At 50.6% G+C, this 16476-nt stretch overlaps 1 protein-coding gene across 1 annotated transcript in view; it reads left to right on the top strand.

Annotated features, from left to right (window-relative positions):
* The first annotated feature begins 14350 nt into the window (after positions 1-14350).
* SH3BP5 (SH3 domain binding protein 5) overlaps positions 14351-16476 on the top strand; it is a 45267-nt gene continuing 43141 nt past the window's right edge. The window contains exon 1 of the mRNA XM_009908005.2: positions 14351-14458. Within this exon, the coding sequence (XP_009906307.2) occupies positions 14378-14458 (81 nt within the window). The 5' untranslated portion in view covers positions 14351-14377. The remainder of the gene's footprint in view (positions 14459-16476) is intronic.

Below are 16476 nucleotides of genomic sequence, written 5' to 3'. Positions count from 1 at the left end.
GCTTGCAGGGACCTCATCCTTTCCCTGGAGCAGCCCTGGTGCATTGCACTGCAGAAAGAGCCTCTCCTTTGTTCTTGGGTGTTAACATCTCAAACCCATGTCTGGGTATTTCACCTGCAGGTTGAACAGCTGCTCTGGTGACTTGTGAAATGGGCTGTGCCCATCTTGTGCAACATGCATGAGCTGCAACAAGGGAAATTCCTGGGAAATACAAAGATTTTTATTATTGTGTGTGTGAGGTGAGGTCAGATACTGGCATAAGACCCAGAAAGGCTGTGAAACCTTTGTCCTTGGAAATACTTGGACTGGGCAAGGTCTTGAGCAACCTGTGACTTTCCTTGGTGGTGTCCCTGTTTTGGGGAGGGACTGAATCTGTTTGCAAGGTACAGAATGGAGGCTGAAGGGCTGCCTTGTGAGAAGGCTCCTCACATTGCCATGTGATTGCCAGCATATGCCAAGGCATCCCAGAAAGGAAGTGAGATGTAGGCAGGTATTAAAAACACTGCTCAGAAGGTCTGAGTCAGCCCCATAGGCTTAGCTGCTGGCAGCCATTGGCTTCATTTTTACAGCTGCTTGTGGCTGGCTGTAGCTTTAGTGCTTCTGTGGATTTGCACTTGAGCAACCTTTTTGTGTACCAACCTGTTGAAGGGAGAGCAGTATTCCAACTTTTTTATCTCTCATTCAGCCTCATTTCCAATCAGACTGGGAAAATAAAGCAGTGTGCATTAGTGGCCCAGCCAGCCAGGCCTTCAGATGGTATCTCATGATAACCTCAGATTTATGACAACTGTGAATGGTCAGAAAGCTTTGTTTGGTTTCTATGCCTCTGCTTCTGTGAACTTTAAATCATTGCAAGTGTTTGCAACTGTGGTAAAGTGTGAGGAAGTTGAGTCAGCTCTAAGAAATCCTTGCCTCATCATAGCTGATGGGGTGCCACATGGCTGTGGTGGTGCTGAGTAGGGTGGATCTACTCCCCCCAACCCTTCGGCCTTCCCCGGCTTGCACCAGAACATGGCTCCTGAATGCCTTTCCACTGCAGTTTGAAAAGCAAGAGCATCATTCCCAACCCTGTTGTTGGTTTCCTGGGTGATTTCAAGCCTTGCCTCTCACTTGCTGCCCTAAAGGGAAGAGGGGAAGGATCATGGAGTGATAAATGATCACTAGGAAACCAGCAGCTATGTTTAGTATGAGTTCTAAGTGTTATGATTTCCCTGCTGCCACAGCCATCGAGTTTTTCAAAGTTTAGGAGATGAAGAGGTAACCATGAAGCATCCTTGTAAAGGAAAGGATTGGGTAAAAGGGCAACACTGGAAGATACTTCCCCAGATTGAAATGAACATGGTAGAAGGTTCCTTCTGTCAAGGTCAGTGGGAAAACTTCATCTGACTTCCTCCAGAGCACTCAAAGTGGTAAAGGGAACTGCACTTTTGGATGGGAGGTCTGGTGCATCCCTCCTCTTGCTGACCTTTGGTGGCAGGGAAAGAGGATCCACTAACATAGCCAAAACTGAGCCTACAAACACATGAAGCAGGTGCTCCAGACCCGTGGGATTGGGGTGGGTGGTGGGCAGGGAGCAGAAGAAGATACAAAAGCCATGGTGAGGGATACAAAGTAGGTGTTTTTGTTTAAAGCAGAAGTGCTTCAGCTACAGTGATGTGTTATCTGGAGCAGAGACTGCAATAATAGTGGTGGTGTGCTGCAGCAGGGCATTGCTGCTCTTGGCCTGAGCTCTCCTGTCTCCTGACGCTCTTGGCCTGAGCTCTCCCCTCTCCTGATGCTCTTGCCCTGATCTCTTCCTCTCCTGATGTCCTTGGCCTGACCTCTCCCATCCTTTGGTGCTCTTGGCTTCATCTCTCCCCTCTGCTGATGACCTTGACCTGATGTCTGCTGTCCCTTGCTGCCTTTGGCCTCATCTTTCCCATCTTTCCAGTCTGTTCCTGGTGAGAACACAGCAGATCCACCCTCTTAGAGTCCATAGGGAGGTCGGAGGTGATCCCTGTGTTTGGCAGCCTGCTGGGTTTAGAGCATAAGCTCCTTGATATGCAGCCCTGTTTTTTGCAGCTGTTTGAAGCCCAGGTACAGAAGAAACCCAGATTTTAAAGAAACTTCCCTAAAAGAAGAAAGAAAAATCTTTCTGGCAGTGGTGCTTAGCAAAGCCTGGGTATCATGAGGTGTGTTTCTTGAGCAAGGGTGACAATGGGCATTGTTTGCAGTGCAGCAGGAAAAGAATGGCCTCTTTTAGCATCAGGAGTACTGTAAGAGAACTTTCTTCTCTCTGCTTTATCAAGCTCTTGTCTGTCCTGGCTGGGGGCTCGGTGTTGTGTCTAATGTCTAAATGTGGAGCTCTTACCATGAAGTTACTGATTTGTGCAAAAGCTGGGGGTCTTTGCTCTCTTGCACAGGCACAGTCCCACTGAAGAGGGTGAGGGATGGGAGTTGGAGAGGTTGTTCACAAGGTGGCACTAGCCACCAACCAGTGCTACCTGCCTTGGAGGATCACAGCATGGTAGGGGTTGGAAACGACCTCGAAAGATCATCGAGTCCAAGCACCTAGGACAGGTCACACAAGGGATTCTGCCACTTTGCTCGGGTAAGACCTCGCCTGGAGTACTGCATCCAGCTCTGGAACACTCAACGCAGGAGGACATGGACCTGATGGACAGGGTCCAGAGAGGGACCATGGAAATGATCAAGGAGCTGAAGCACCTCTGCTGTGAGGAAAGGCTGAGGGAGCTGAGGGTGTTCAGCCTGCAGAAGAGAAGGCTCCAGGCAGACCTAACAGCAGCCTGCCAGTACCTGAAAGGGGCTACAAGAAGGCTGCAGAGGGACTGTTTGCAAAGGCCTGCAGGGACAATGATGAGGGACAATGGTTTGAGATGAGAGCAGAGCAGATTTAGATTGGATGTGAGGAACAAGTTCTGCAGCATGAGGGTTCTGGGACACTGCAACAGGTTGTCCAGGGAGGTGCTTGAAGCTCCATGCCTGGAGATATTCAAGGTGAGGCTGGAAAAGGCTCCGAGCAAGCTGACTGCAGAGGGGTTGGACTGGATGATCTTTAGAGGTCCCTTCCAACCCCTAATATTCTGTGATTCTGTTTTGAAACAGGCAGTGGGTTGGCTCTAGCCAGCTGCCCTCCAGTTGGACCCTGTGCAATTCCCAGTGCCTGCTGAAAGCCATCTTTGAGTAGCAAAGTATTTCAGTGTCCTTAGTAAATTATTCCAGTGTGAAGAATTCTGCAGCTCTCACAATAACCTTTCTTTACACAGCTTACCACCCTCCTCCTGTGCCTTTCCTGTTCCTGTTCAAGCTGCTTCTCATTGCAAACAGTAGAATCCAGCTTTCTTAGAGTGTGCTTGTTTTTCTGTGTGGGTAGAAGAAGGATCAATGTCCTTCGTTGTGAAATCAGGCTGTCAATGTGTAACTCCTGAAAGACTAAAGTTTATCCCTTGCATGAGAAAGCAGAGTCAGGTCAGAATCCTAAATGTCAAAGGTGGATTTTTTTTTTTTGTACCTTTAAAAGTTTTTTAAAGGTTAAGTTTGTGGAGAAGTAGGACAATATAGACCAATAACATTCCAGAGGAGAATTCTGAGCCCCTCGGCATTCATCACGAGCGTCCAAGTTCCTCAAGTTTTGCTTATTTTCACACACCATTTATTTACATTGTAGTCAAAATACTGTAAAATTAGGAGGTGCTTCAGCCACACATCTCTATTATCAGAGTGGTGCAGGAAAGCAGAAAGTGTCTACGGAAGGTTTCAGGACAAGAAAGAACAACAGGCGGCTGGTAACGGCAGAATGGTCTGATGATAAAGAAGAGCTGACTGCAGTAAACAACCTGCAGCCTAAGACAGAAGGACGCTTGCCTCCATGCTGCAACAGCCCAGCCTGATATGGGATGAAGATAACATTGGACAGCTGCTTATCAAAGAAGAAAACTCATTTAGCTACAGGGATGCAAAAATGTCAGGGAATTGCTTAGCCTGCTTGAGTTTTCCTATATAAACTGCTAGTTCTGTACCAATAAATGATTCCTGCTTCAGCAACAAGGGAGTCCGTGCATGCTTTCCAGCAGACTGGCTCCACCAAAGCCTGAGTGCAGTGATTTTTAAGATCAGATCCTGTCAGTGAAGTCTGTAGCACCTGTTTTCATCAGGGTGAAAAAGCAGCACTCCTTTGAAGAGGAGCTGATCTGACTCTGCTCACTTGGGTACCAATTAGGAACAGCTTCTCGCTGGAAAAGCACAGGGGAGAGTGGGTGGAAGGTTCTCCATCTCTTTAGAGGGGATCTGAAATAATTCCCTTTTTGCCCTCTGAATCACAGGGTGCACAACAGCTTGAATCAGGCTTTTGGGTGTGGGGAAGGTGCACCTGTGCAGAAGCCATCGCCGGTGAAAGGGGCTGTGCTGGAGCTCTCAGGTTCACACAGTGTTTCCTCGAGGTGAAGGTGTGAGAGGCAGACTTTTTGTGGCCCTTCATGTGCTTTTGGTAGAGAGCCCCTTTCCTCCCCAAAGAGCTGCAATTGTTCTTACCCTCTGCAAACAGCATCAGCAGCTTCAAAAGAGCTTCAAGTGGTGTTGCTTCTTTTCCATGTGGGGGTGAGGTCAGATCCATCTTGTACCTGCTGCATGACGCTTGGGTATTTGAGTCCCAGGCATGCTCTGCTGTGTCCTTCATCTCCAGCCTTGTATGTGACTGGGATGGAAGAGAGGCTGCAGGGTTGTGGTGCATCTGGAGCAGGTTTTGGAGCCAAGGAACCTCTTGCTAGAAGGTGATTTTCCATCCATAGTTTCATAGCGTGCTTCTTCCTCTGTCCTGCAGGTAGGAGCAAACCTTGTGCCCTGCCATGTGATGAGCCCTTGCCTGTTGGACTGGAAGAGGGAGGGAAGGGTCTTCACCTTTGTGCCTACAGGCTCAGATGGGCAAGCAAGTTATAGTGTGTGGGTGACTCTGCAGCAGCTGTCCCTGGGCACACTCCTGTCCCTGGGGAAACCCAGGGGGATTTGAACTAAGGGTGCCCTTCCTCTGGGTGTCTTGGTCTGCTTAAAGAGGGCTGTGCTGCATTCTGCCATGGTTTGTGTGTGTAGGCAAGTCATGATAACATTGTCTCTGCTGCTGACAAGGCTGTGGGCAATCCTACTTCTCCATAAGGGGTTACTTCGCACCCTTCACCCTTTGGGGCTTTTCTGGCCTCTGTCCCCAGCTCTGAGATGTCAAGCTGGCTTTTCAGTGAGGGAAGGGGCTCCCTGGAGCTTGGCAGAGCTGAGCTCCTGTCTGTGATCCATTGCTGTTGGTGTTCCTGAGTGTGATATGATCCAAATGCCACTTCTGTAAGCAGGGGACAGGGAGCCACAGTCTTGTATTTAATCTGCATCTTTGTAATGCTGTGGCAGGGCAAAAGGTGAAGCAGCATCTTGCCTGGTCTGACTTCTGTGGGTATTTACTGAAGGATGTGACAAGCTGTCATTTTCTAGTCTGTGTGAAAAGTGACACTTAATTTCCCTCCCCATTGCAATCCTGCTTGCAGCCATAGATTTGTGTTCATTTCCCTAGCAGCTGTCACAGGGCTTCAGTGCAAAAGCTGCTTGGGGATGTGGCTATAACTGTTCTGTTCTTCAGGAAGGGATGAGGGATGCTTTGGTGTTCTCTGCTTCTGGTACAAGACTGGAGGTTGTATTTCAGATCTGTTATTAGAGTTTTCCCTTCCCATTTTCCACAAGGTGGAGGCAAGACATGCAACTGTTTTAAACACTTCAGAAATCCTTATGGACCAAGCACAAACAACAGAAGTGTCTGACCCCAAAGAATAGCTTAGACCTGTGGTGAGGTCTGAACATCCAGGCAGGGGCACACCATTCAATTTCCTCTTTCAGAGGTGTCTTAGACACAACCCAAGGGTGAAATGTGCTGACACAGCAAGGTGAATTCAAGGTGACCTGTGCTGCATGGCACCTAAAGGTGTATTAGGAGCTGACTTTACATTCAGTGTGAAGTGACAGCTGTCTGGTATCTAGAAGTAAGAAAGAGTATGTGAATAGAATGTGAACAATGCTGTGAGCGGAAGGAAGGTTTCACTAAAGGCAGGCTCCTGTTACCATTTTTATTGAGAGTGCTTATCTCCTTTCTTTCACTTCTGCATCCAATTTACATAGAGAAATTATTCTCTGCTGAGGAAGTGGCTCAAGAAGGTTTGCAGTTGTTGTAACGACAGCCCAGGGTCACCACTTCCTCCTTCATGGCACCAGTAATTATGTAACTGCAGCAAAGAGAAGACAGGAGCCAAATTAAGGGAGACTCAGGGGCAGTTGTTAGCTGCTCCCACGGCTCACCCTGCTGCTGCTGTGCTGTTGCATCATTGCTGTACAGCTGATGGATGGCTGTGATGTGCAGTCTCCAGTCGGGGTGCATGCCTGGTGCCCATATATTCTTACAGGAGTTCCCAGCTACCCCCTCCTTTGGGTATGAACAGTAGTAGCTGCTTACATAGCAGTGCCTCTCCAGCTGGCTCTGCACCAAGCCTGCTCAGGGAAATGCCCCTCCTTTAATCAAGTTAATGTCAGTGGAGATTGCCATCTCCCACCCTTCTGATATCTCTGGCACAAAGGAAATGCTGTTTCCTCTCTCTGGAGGATTAGACAGTGCTCAAGCCACTCTGTCTGTGAAGACTGGCATGCTGCTGGGTGCCTGCTTTTGTTCCCTTCTCCCCTTGAGAGAATTGTTGCTCCAATGGGGTGCCTGAAAGGGGGGAGCTATACTGCAGGCTTCTGGCATCTGCTTTGTTCCTTTTGCTCTCTCTGCAAATGCCTGCATTGGAAAATCAATTTCATCTCCTGCTGCTTGGAGAGGACATCGCTGTGTTTGCACCCTCCACAGGTCCCCAGCACTGTCATTGCACTACTGCAGCTCTGGCCATGCTGAGACTCCTTCCCAGTCCCACCTGCTGGCACTGGGAAGCAATGTGGATGCCAGGCTGAGCTGGAGTAGCTCTTGTCCCCAGGTGTCAGGGCTGCAGTTGCACTGCTGACAGTGTCTGCATTTTGTGTGGGAGATGTCAGAGACAAGCCTCCTAGGTCCCTAGGTGCTTTGCACACAGAACCCTTCCTCAAGGGGGAAACCATGGAGGCAGATCCATCTCCTTTCTGGTGGGCTTGCTCTTGAGAAGGCTGCATGTTACATGTGAGTATCTTCCAATGTGTGGACCCTTGTCCAGAACAGGGCTGGATGATCCTCACACATCTGTCAACCCAAACCCCTCAGCTGCCTTCCTCCTTATCTGCTTGTGGCTGTGACCATGATGATTCCCCAAGTGGCTCAGCCCACTTTCTGGCACAGTTCTGGCCACAGCAGCCGTCCTTGGGCTAGGCACTGTGCCTCAACTCCCCTTTGTTACCAAAAGCAATGTAAAAAGTTTGGAGAAAGAAAAGTACCCTTTCGGAACCAATTTTGACAGGTAAAATCCTGCTGCCCACTACAGAAACGCACCCCACCCCCCCAAACCCCCCCACCCACCATGCTTGTCATTTCCAGGGAACCGAGATAGTTCACATCCCAGGAGAGTTCTGGCAGTGTGAGCGCAGGGATGCCTGCAGGGCTTCTGGTGTCAACAACTCCCTGCAAGGACTATGGGAGGGGAGGAAGTTAGAGAATGGGAGGAAACAGGAGGAAAGGCCAAAGGAGCTAAAAGGGAGGCTCGGGGGACACATTTCAGATGAGGGAAACATAGTCCCCAGTGACTTGTGTCCATCCCCATGCTAATGAAGGATGACCTGTCAGGCTCCCGGGGTCCTCCTGGGCAGGGTTTTCTGAAGGCTTATATACTTACCTCCTTATCTTCTTTATTTCTTCCTGCTGAAGACTGATGCTTCTCCTGGTACATGAAGCTGGGTGCTAAACCAGGCTCTGCTTCACTCCTACACACAGCGCGCTCCATCACTCAGGCTTTATGTGACAGGAAGCTCTGAAGAGTGGGACTCTGCCAGGCAGTGGGTGGGGGGCAGAAGATCTTTCTATTACTGGTAGGAGAGCAGGGAAAGGGGCTTTGTACACAGGCGCATTTCACCTTTACAAAGCTGAAACAGTTTGTGGTTTTTAATGTGAGTATTGTTACAGGATGCTCCAACACCCCCCTTCCCCAACCGCCACCAGAAGAGGTTTGATGAGGGAAGACAAAGGCGCGAAATTGCCTTCCCCTCCCGCTGGGGGACAGGTAAAAAGGCTCCAGCCTTCCTGCCAAGAGCTGAAGCCCCTCACAGGCATTCACCCGTGGGGAGAAGTCCACACTGGGATTTGGAGCTGTAATTGGCTGGGTGCTTTGCACCCAGGATATATTGGCACTGGACACATTGTCCAGGGAAATCTTAAATAGTGACCAGAAAGCGCTCTGGGCTCTCATTTCCACCCTCGTTTTGGCGCTCATTTTGGATCCGTGTTGGTGCCCATTCTGGATCAGTTTTGGCGCTCATTTTGGATCCGTGTTGGTGCCCATTTTGGATCCCTGTTGGCGCTCATTTTGGATCCCTGTTGGTGCCCATTTTGGATCCCTGTTGGCGCTCATTTTGGATCCGTGTTGGTGCCCATTCTGGATCAGTTTTGGCGCTCATTTTGTATCCCTGTTGGTGCCCATTTTGGATCCCTGTTGGCGCTCATTTTGGATCCGTGTTGGTGCCCATTTTGGATCAGTGCTGGCGCTCATTTTGGATCCGTGTTGGTGCCCATTCTGGATCAGTTTTGGCGCTCATTTTGGATCCGTGTTGGTGCCTATTCTGGATCAGTTTTGGCGCTCATTTTGGATCCCTGTTGGTGCCCATTTTGGATCCGTTTTGGCGCTCATTTTGGATCCCTGTTGGTGCCCATTTTGGATCAGTTTTGGCGCTCATTTTGGGCTCGCTCTGCTCTCGTCTGGATTGGTGGTGAGATTGGAGAGGTCAGCGCTCAGACCTGGCTTCTCCCCGGACCTGCCTGCCCTGGGGTCCTGCTGCCGGAGTGACCCTGCCTGCCGTAACGCTGCGGCTGTCGGCCGGCACAGGCCGGCAGTGTGGCTTCCCTTGCACTGCTCAGGCAGTGCTGCTGCACGAGTCTGGCCTCGTGGCAGCTGTGTCCAAGGACACTTTGATTTTGGTGGGTCCCTTTCCCTTTGGATCTGTGCCACGTGAGCCACACACTGGATTACAAACTCGCGGCTCTGGAGCCTGCCAGCGAAGAGAGCCCTAGGGACCATCTCCAAATTCCTGCTCCGCCCTGGTGAGTACAGCCGGCGTTCTCCTTGGCTTTCCCTAAGGTCCTGGCTTGTGGGGTGAAGCTATTCTGTGGCTTAGCCTTTCCCATTCTCTGAACTCTGTAAATCGTACCAAAGTTGCCCATAAGCATCCTTGTAGAATTCACGACCAAATAGACTGTAAATAAATGTTATCAGTTTTGTACATAATTTGGCATCAGGGTTTTCAGGAAAATAAAGATAACTATGTTTTTGTAATTCCTGCCTCGTTAATTTAATCCCAATCACAACAAGTGTTTTAAAGGCTTGTGTATTCCCATGCATATCTGGAAAGAGACACCTGAAGTGTGGAAGCTTTGGCTCTTGCAGGCATCAACTGGAATTTGTCAGACTGACCGCTTTGCCTGTATCTGGATCCTTGCTAAGCTCATGTGTTCTGGCACAAGGTAATTTAGAGTGTAAGGCACCTGAAAGAAGCTAGAGAGGAGGGAAGGGAAAACATTTCACAGTATCACAGTATTGCCAAGGTTGGAAGAGACCTCGAGGATCATCGAGTCCAACCTGTCACCACAAACCTCATGACCTACTTCTCCTGTCATCCCCCTACAGATCAGTCAGCTATGGTAAGATCTTTTCGTGGTCCCTTGCTTCCTTTCTCAACACCTTGCTAGTAAGGCTTGGCTGTGGAAGGGTCTGTCCCCACCTCTGGGATTTGCAGCCCTCTTGGCTGCCAGGCTGCCTTCACAGCTCAGAAGCAGCAGCTCCCTGTTGGTTGGCAGACAGTGTTTTTGGTCTATTTATCTAGATATAGACCAGGGTTTCATCTTGAAGGTTGTCATGATGATAATGAGGCCTCAAATCTTTCTGTAGCTACCTGGTCTGCTCGGCCCCTTGCTTGAAAGTTCATTTTGAAGAGACATCTGCTTCCCTGATCCTCTGCGCCATCCTTGCACTTGACAGAGCTGTGCTGTTCCCCTCTATTTAACTGCTCAGCTCCTGTAAGGAATGGGATTCTTGCAGGAAACCAAAGGGAAAGCTTTCCTGGGTGGCTCATGCTTGAAGGAGTGTTCTGAGATGCTCTGGTGAAAGGTATTCTGGAGGCTCAGGGAGTTAGTGTTCTGTGCTCAGCAGCCTAAAACAGGGTACAGGTAGATTTCCTGTCTCATAGCAAGGTTTTACTGAGAGGTGAGGTCCACGGCCAGAGAGCTTTCGGTGATCACCAGGCTGCTTAGACACAGAGCTGTGCTCCAGCCTGCATGTGTGTGGTGATTTTGCTCCCTAGGAGATGCCTGACTGGTGGCAGGGAGGTGCCAGTGACCAGTGTCACAAAAACACCTCTCAGAAGTGTTGCCTGTGCCCAGAAGCCCTTTTCCTGGTGAGCTGAAAGATGACTCTGTGCTGATTGCCCAGAGCAGAGCACAGTGTGAGGGAAGGGTTAGGAAAGGAGCTCCTGGGCTAGAAATGCCTGTCCAGTAGGAGCTGGCCCAGCAGGTAACTTGGCTAAAATCCTTGGATTTTGTTTTTATGAAAGATATTAAGATTAGAGTGTCTGGGGAAATAGATTGCACCTCTTTAAATGAGCGTCCTTTTTCTGTAGCCCTCTGAAGCCTAGAGCGTATTTTTAATCATCCTTAAATGGTGCTTGTTAAGGAGAAGTGAAATTAAAGGGTATTTTGGGATGTGCCTCTTTCTTTAAATACATTCCTTGTAGGTGGGGAAATCTACAGCTGTGTGCACTACAGATGCTCAAGCTCCATTAAGGCATCCTTGTGCATGTGGTTTGTGTGCACGTTCCTAAAGCCATAGCATCTCACAAACCATGCCAAAAATAAGTGAGGTGATTTCCAGCACCTCCTGAAGTGCAGAGTAGGAGCATGCTGGGCCCATTGTGAGCATGGAGGGGTGAAAATTCACTTGAGAAACAAGTCAGAGAAGGTCTGGATTGAGGCCACTTCTTAAGTGTGCAGTACACTGTGTGTGCACCCAGGGAATGTAAAGTCTTTAGCTTCAGAAGGTGCATGTGCTCAGCCTCTGGAGGAGCAGCTCTTCAAGGGCACAGTGGCTGTGGGAGAGGTCCTGCTTCATGTTTGAAGGCATTTTTAACATGTGTGATGTGCTCCTGAAAGCCAAGAAGGGCACAGGTTCTGGGTGGGGGCAGTTAGGAAATGATATGCAGAATTTTGTCTGTGAAGAGCAGATTGAGACTGGAGATGAGGAAGAAATTCTTGGCAGTGAGGGTGGGGAGACACTGGAACAGGTTGCCTAGGGAGGTTATGGATGCCCCCTCCCTGGAGGTGTTCAAGGCCAGGTTGGATGAGGCCATGAGCAAGCTGGGCTGGTGGGAGGTTTCTTTGCCCATGGCAGGGGGCTGGAACTGGATGATTTTTAAGGTCTCTTCCGACCCAAACCACTCTGTGATTCTCCTCAGAACTGGAGTGCATATAACTCCTCTTTGCAAGTTTGGTAGCAAGTTATTTAAAACCAAACTGCAAGAGTGCTTCGATATTTGAGGCCAGTTGGAAATCAGCTTCCACCACCATACTCTGTGAACCCAGAGGAGTTTTTGAGAGCAGAATTTCTGCAGTCACCATGAGCAGAGGGGCAGCAACTTTCTGTACACCAGGCTCTGCCTCTCAGCCTGTCTTCTCCACAAAGGTTTCCATGAACTGGAATAGGTTGCCCAGGGAGGCTGTGGTGCCAGCCTCTTCTCCCTTATGACAAGTGACAGAACTAGAGGAGATGGATGCAAGCTGCACCAGGAGAGGTTTGGGCTGAATGTTGGGAGATATTTCTTCATTGCAAGGGTTCTCAAACATTGGAATGGGCAGCACAGGGCAATGGTGGAGTTGCTGTCCCTGGAGGTGTTCATGCACTGTGTGTACCTGGCACTTAGGGACATGGTTTAGTGTTGACCCTTCAGTCCTGGGTCCAGAGTTGGACTGGGTGATCTTTGAGGTCTCTTCCAACCAGATAGATTCTGTGATTCTGTGCATGGCTCCTCCCTGCAGGTGTTTAAGGCCAGATTGGATGAGTCCTTGGGCTACCAAGTCTAATTGAGAGGCATCCCTGTCAATGGCAGGGAGATTGGAGTAGATGATCTCTGAGGTGCTTCCAGTCTAAGCCATTCCATGATTCTGTGAGTTGCAGATGTCTCTTCAGGAATTAAATGAGTGTTAATTAGCCCTGGACTCTGCTCAGCACACTCTCTGTGGTCAGAAAGGAGATTCTTGTTTCTGAGGAGGAAATGGACTCTGATTTGTATTTGAGGGCCTTGCCCTCAAATTTGAGTGCTTGGGCAGAAGCAGGTTTTGAGGACAAGCATGAGCAGAATATGAGCAGAAGTTTGAGTGTGAGATGCCATTTAGAGAAAAAATCCAAACCACTCCAACCCTTCCTTAAAACCCATTCGGAACCAGGATTTGAAGTTACGCTACCCATTCACTTTGATTTCCTCCCCTAAACTAAGCACAGCCATCCGTGTGCTTCCCCAAGAGCTCCATCACTGATGCCTGCTTCTTCCCAGCTGATCCTATTGAACATGCAAATTCCAGCTGCTCAGTGTCTGCTCAGAGATGATCTACAAACCATCCTGAGAATGAGTTCCCTCCGTGGACAGCAGGGAAACACTTGGCTGTGGGTGGTTTGGGGGCTGTATTCCCTTCCCAGGATTTCTGCTGCTGCGAGAAGTGAAGATGTTGCAAAACACCCAGCTGTGTTTGGGCAATGCCTCCTCCGCTCCTGGATTATTTTGGTTTGTTGGTGCATGTTTATCCTGTTTTCAAGTGTTTGTGCCACTCACCTCTTCCTCCCTATTTTCTTTTGTTTGGTTTGGGGTTTTTCTTTGTTTGGTTGGTTTTTGTTATTCTTTGCAGTGTTTGGAAGAGCCTGACTGTTTTGCTTTCACCTCCTCAGGAGCAGGAATGTTTTTATCTTGTGCTTTGCTGACAGTTTTTTTTCCCCATCTTGAGTCTCCCAAGTAAAGCTTCTTCACCACACAGAAACTTGTAAATTCTTCTTTTTTTTTTTTAATCTTTTGAGAAGTTTTTGAACAAAAATGGAGTATCTCAAAGGTGATACTTGTAAGGTGGAGAGAGGTTCCTCATCTGTTTGAAATGACTCGTTCCCTACCCAGAGGGAGTGGGGAAGAGATTCAGTGTGGCCAAGTGGTTTGAGCATGGCCAAACTTCATGCCTGGCTTTTCCTACAGGTGTTCTGGTGGGACAGGTGCTCCGGTGGGACTGTGTCCTCTGCATCTTGAGGAGAGCAAAGACGAAGCACCACCTTTGTGTCCCGCTTGCTGAAGAGGGAATCTCTTCTGGTCTCAGCCTGGGGTTGCTGTGAGAAGGGAGGAAAGATTGCACAGGAGGGGTTTGAGTGGTGGCTGAGGCCAGCGGGGTGTGGAGCTGGAGCCTATCCCTGTCGCCGCACCCCAGTCAGAGGGTGGTTGGGGAATAGTTTGAGCACTGCCGCTGTGATTAGAGAGACCCTTCTCTGAGGAGCGCTGCCAGCCAGGGGCAGTGCTGCTGGCAAGAGGCTCTTTTAGCTGTCAAGGGGACATGTCTTTGGTGTGTCTGTTTTTGCTGCACGCAGCAGGTACAGCAACGCCTCGCTCCGCTGCTACACAATGCAAATCTGGGCTTCATTGCCCTTGCCAGGGCTGTTGGAAGGGCTTTCTCGTTCTAATTTCTTCCCATTCTCTCCCCTCTTCTCCTCCATAGCCCTGTCAGCCGCCAACAGGGCCTGGCAGAGCCGAGAACGAGAGAAGGGGAACAAACAAAAGCAGAAGCGACCCTGCCAGGTACCGCTGGCAGCTCCTGCCCCTGCCCGTTTCGGAGCCGGGCGCTAGAGCTGCGGGGTCGCTCTGCTGGGGGGTAGACGGGGCCAGCCCCGCACGGACACGGGGCGGGGACGACAGCGTTACACAGCCAGCAAAGCCCGCGGCTGCGGCGCCTGCCCTCCGTGCGGTGCGGCCGCACAAAGGCCCGGGGGTGCGGCGGAGAAGGAGGGAAGGGGAAGGAAGGAGGGGTTCCCCCGGAGGCGGGGTTCCCCCGGAGGAGGGGCCGGCAACGGCAGGCAGTGGCGGAGCCGGAGGCAGCGGCGGGGAACAGCGGGGTACAGCGGCGGCAGCGCTAGCAGCAGCGCTAGCAGCAGCCGCCGCCGCCGCCATGGAGCCGGGCACCAGGCGCGGGCGCGCCGCCGAGGAGGGCCCGCGGCCCGAGGAGGAGGAGGTGGACCCCCGCATCCAGGTAAGTCCCGGCCGGGCCCTCAGGCGGGGGGCTTCCTGTCGTAATTTATCTTAGCGCCTGTGGTGTCTAATGGCTGTCAGAGTCAGGGCCTCCGGCCCGTGTTTCCGCAGGAACGCGCCCCCCCGCCTGTGTGTGTACACGTATGTGCATGCACACGCGTGTGTGTGTCCGTGTGCATGTCACACGTATGTGTACGCACATGCATGTGCATGGCCATGACCGTGTGCGGGAGGCGGCGCGGAGCAGCCCCGGTGCCCGGGCGCCCGCCGGCCGCGGGGGAAGCAGCCCCGGTCCCGATCCTTTGTTACCCCACGGCCCGGGCTCCGCGATGGCCTCTCTCGGGCTGCCGCCGAGACCCCTGCACCCCGATCCCTGGCCAGGACAGGGTGACCCTACTCGCCGACAGGGCTAGCGCCCAGGAACTCGTAACAGGGGGGAAACACCGGGTTTGAACGTGATTTTAAATCATTAGACCTCGTTTAAAAAAGGGGCTGTAGGGAAGCTGCTATTGCCTCTCTACGAGCGCCTTCTGAAACGCTTTTATTTTGTGGGGGTGGCTTCTGAACAAAGCTTTCGAGCCCCAAAGCGGGCCGTGACCGACTGCCCGGTGCTCGCCGCAGCTCGCCGTGGCCCCCGAGCTGAGCGGTATTTTTAGATCTCCGCAGATTGATGGCTTTTGCCTCCAGCACCGCTGCGGCTGCTTGCCACGGGTGCTTATAGGCGTGTGTGTACGTTGCTGAGGGGATTGGAGCCTTGGCACAGGGCCTCCTTGCTGGGGTCGCCGTTCTTCTCTTCATCCCGAGCATTTCTGTTCCAGAGCTGAGCAGACCAATTGCAAAATTCACAAGCCATGGTTGCAGCGAGTGAGGCCCTTGGCCAAAAGGTTGGACCAGGTGATCCTTGGGGGTCCCTTCCAACCTGGCATTGTATGATTCTCCGGAAAAGGTAGCCTGTTACTGGCCTCATTTTGTGAAGCTGAGCTCCCTTAGTGCCCAGTGATCTAATTCTGGCCTCGGGTTCTTCAGCTTGTGACACGTTCCCACGTACCTGGATTGCACGCTGCTGGCAAGCAGGGCTTTTGTTGAGTTCTGTGTGGTTGGGAACCAGGCTGTGCCAGCCCCAGGAGCTGCGGCGTTCTTAGCAAAGGGCAGTTGGGCAATTCCCCTATGAGTGCCTGCTCCAGAAAACACGGATTTGTAAATATGTATCTTCTGAATCCCAGGAGCTGGGAATGCAATCTGACCTCTGAGGAGAAAAGAGCTAAGATGTTGCAATTAATTCCTTTCTGACTGTAACCAGAGCAGTTCTTGTAATCTAGAGGGAAATGGCACAAGTGACAATCAATTTACGGTGGTGGCTTTACACAGCTAAAGGCTTTGGGGAGGATTCTATTACACTGGTTGAAAATTAAATAACATTTGAGTTAGAGAACACCCCAGTCGAGGCTGTAGGATCTCACTCAGAGTAGTACGTTGCTCAGATAATGAAATCCACTGGATTCTGCTTCTGAGAGTGGGGGTTTGTGGTAATGAAGTCATTAAGAAGGAGCTTTGTTTTGGTGGTAACTTCGTCTGTGCCAACACTACCTCTAGTAAATATTTATTTGAGGGATTTAGCACCTTTGTTTTTGCCGTTAAGAGATCAGAACGTTGACTGGAAGGCAGGCTATGTAAACATAACCCTGTGTCCCATGGACTGGTTGTGTGCTGGAATGGTTTGGTAAAATCCGGACTCAAACGCTACTACTGCTGCAAGCTGTGCCTCTTATCAATGCTGTGCTCTCCCTGGAAGTCTGCCGTGACAGCACCAGCTTTATGTCAGTGCTGCTGGGAGGGGTGTGTGTATCTTGCTGGGCACCAGCAGATAGTGGCTGTATTGATTAACAAGACAGAACTTGCTGTACCTTGTATTTATGTTTGGTGACAAGGAATGAGCCAGCACAGGAAATACTCTGCCTTAAAATGAAACTGTAGAGCTGCTCTGATTATTTTTCTTGTCAGCAGCAGTGGTGAAGTTAT

Source organism: Dryobates pubescens, chromosome 4 (assembly GCF_014839835.1).
Source record: "Dryobates pubescens isolate bDryPub1 chromosome 4, bDryPub1.pri, whole genome shotgun sequence".
NCBI lineage: Eukaryota > Metazoa > Chordata > Aves > Piciformes > Picidae > Dryobates > Dryobates pubescens.
This window is presented reverse-complemented; position numbering and strand designations above follow the sequence as displayed.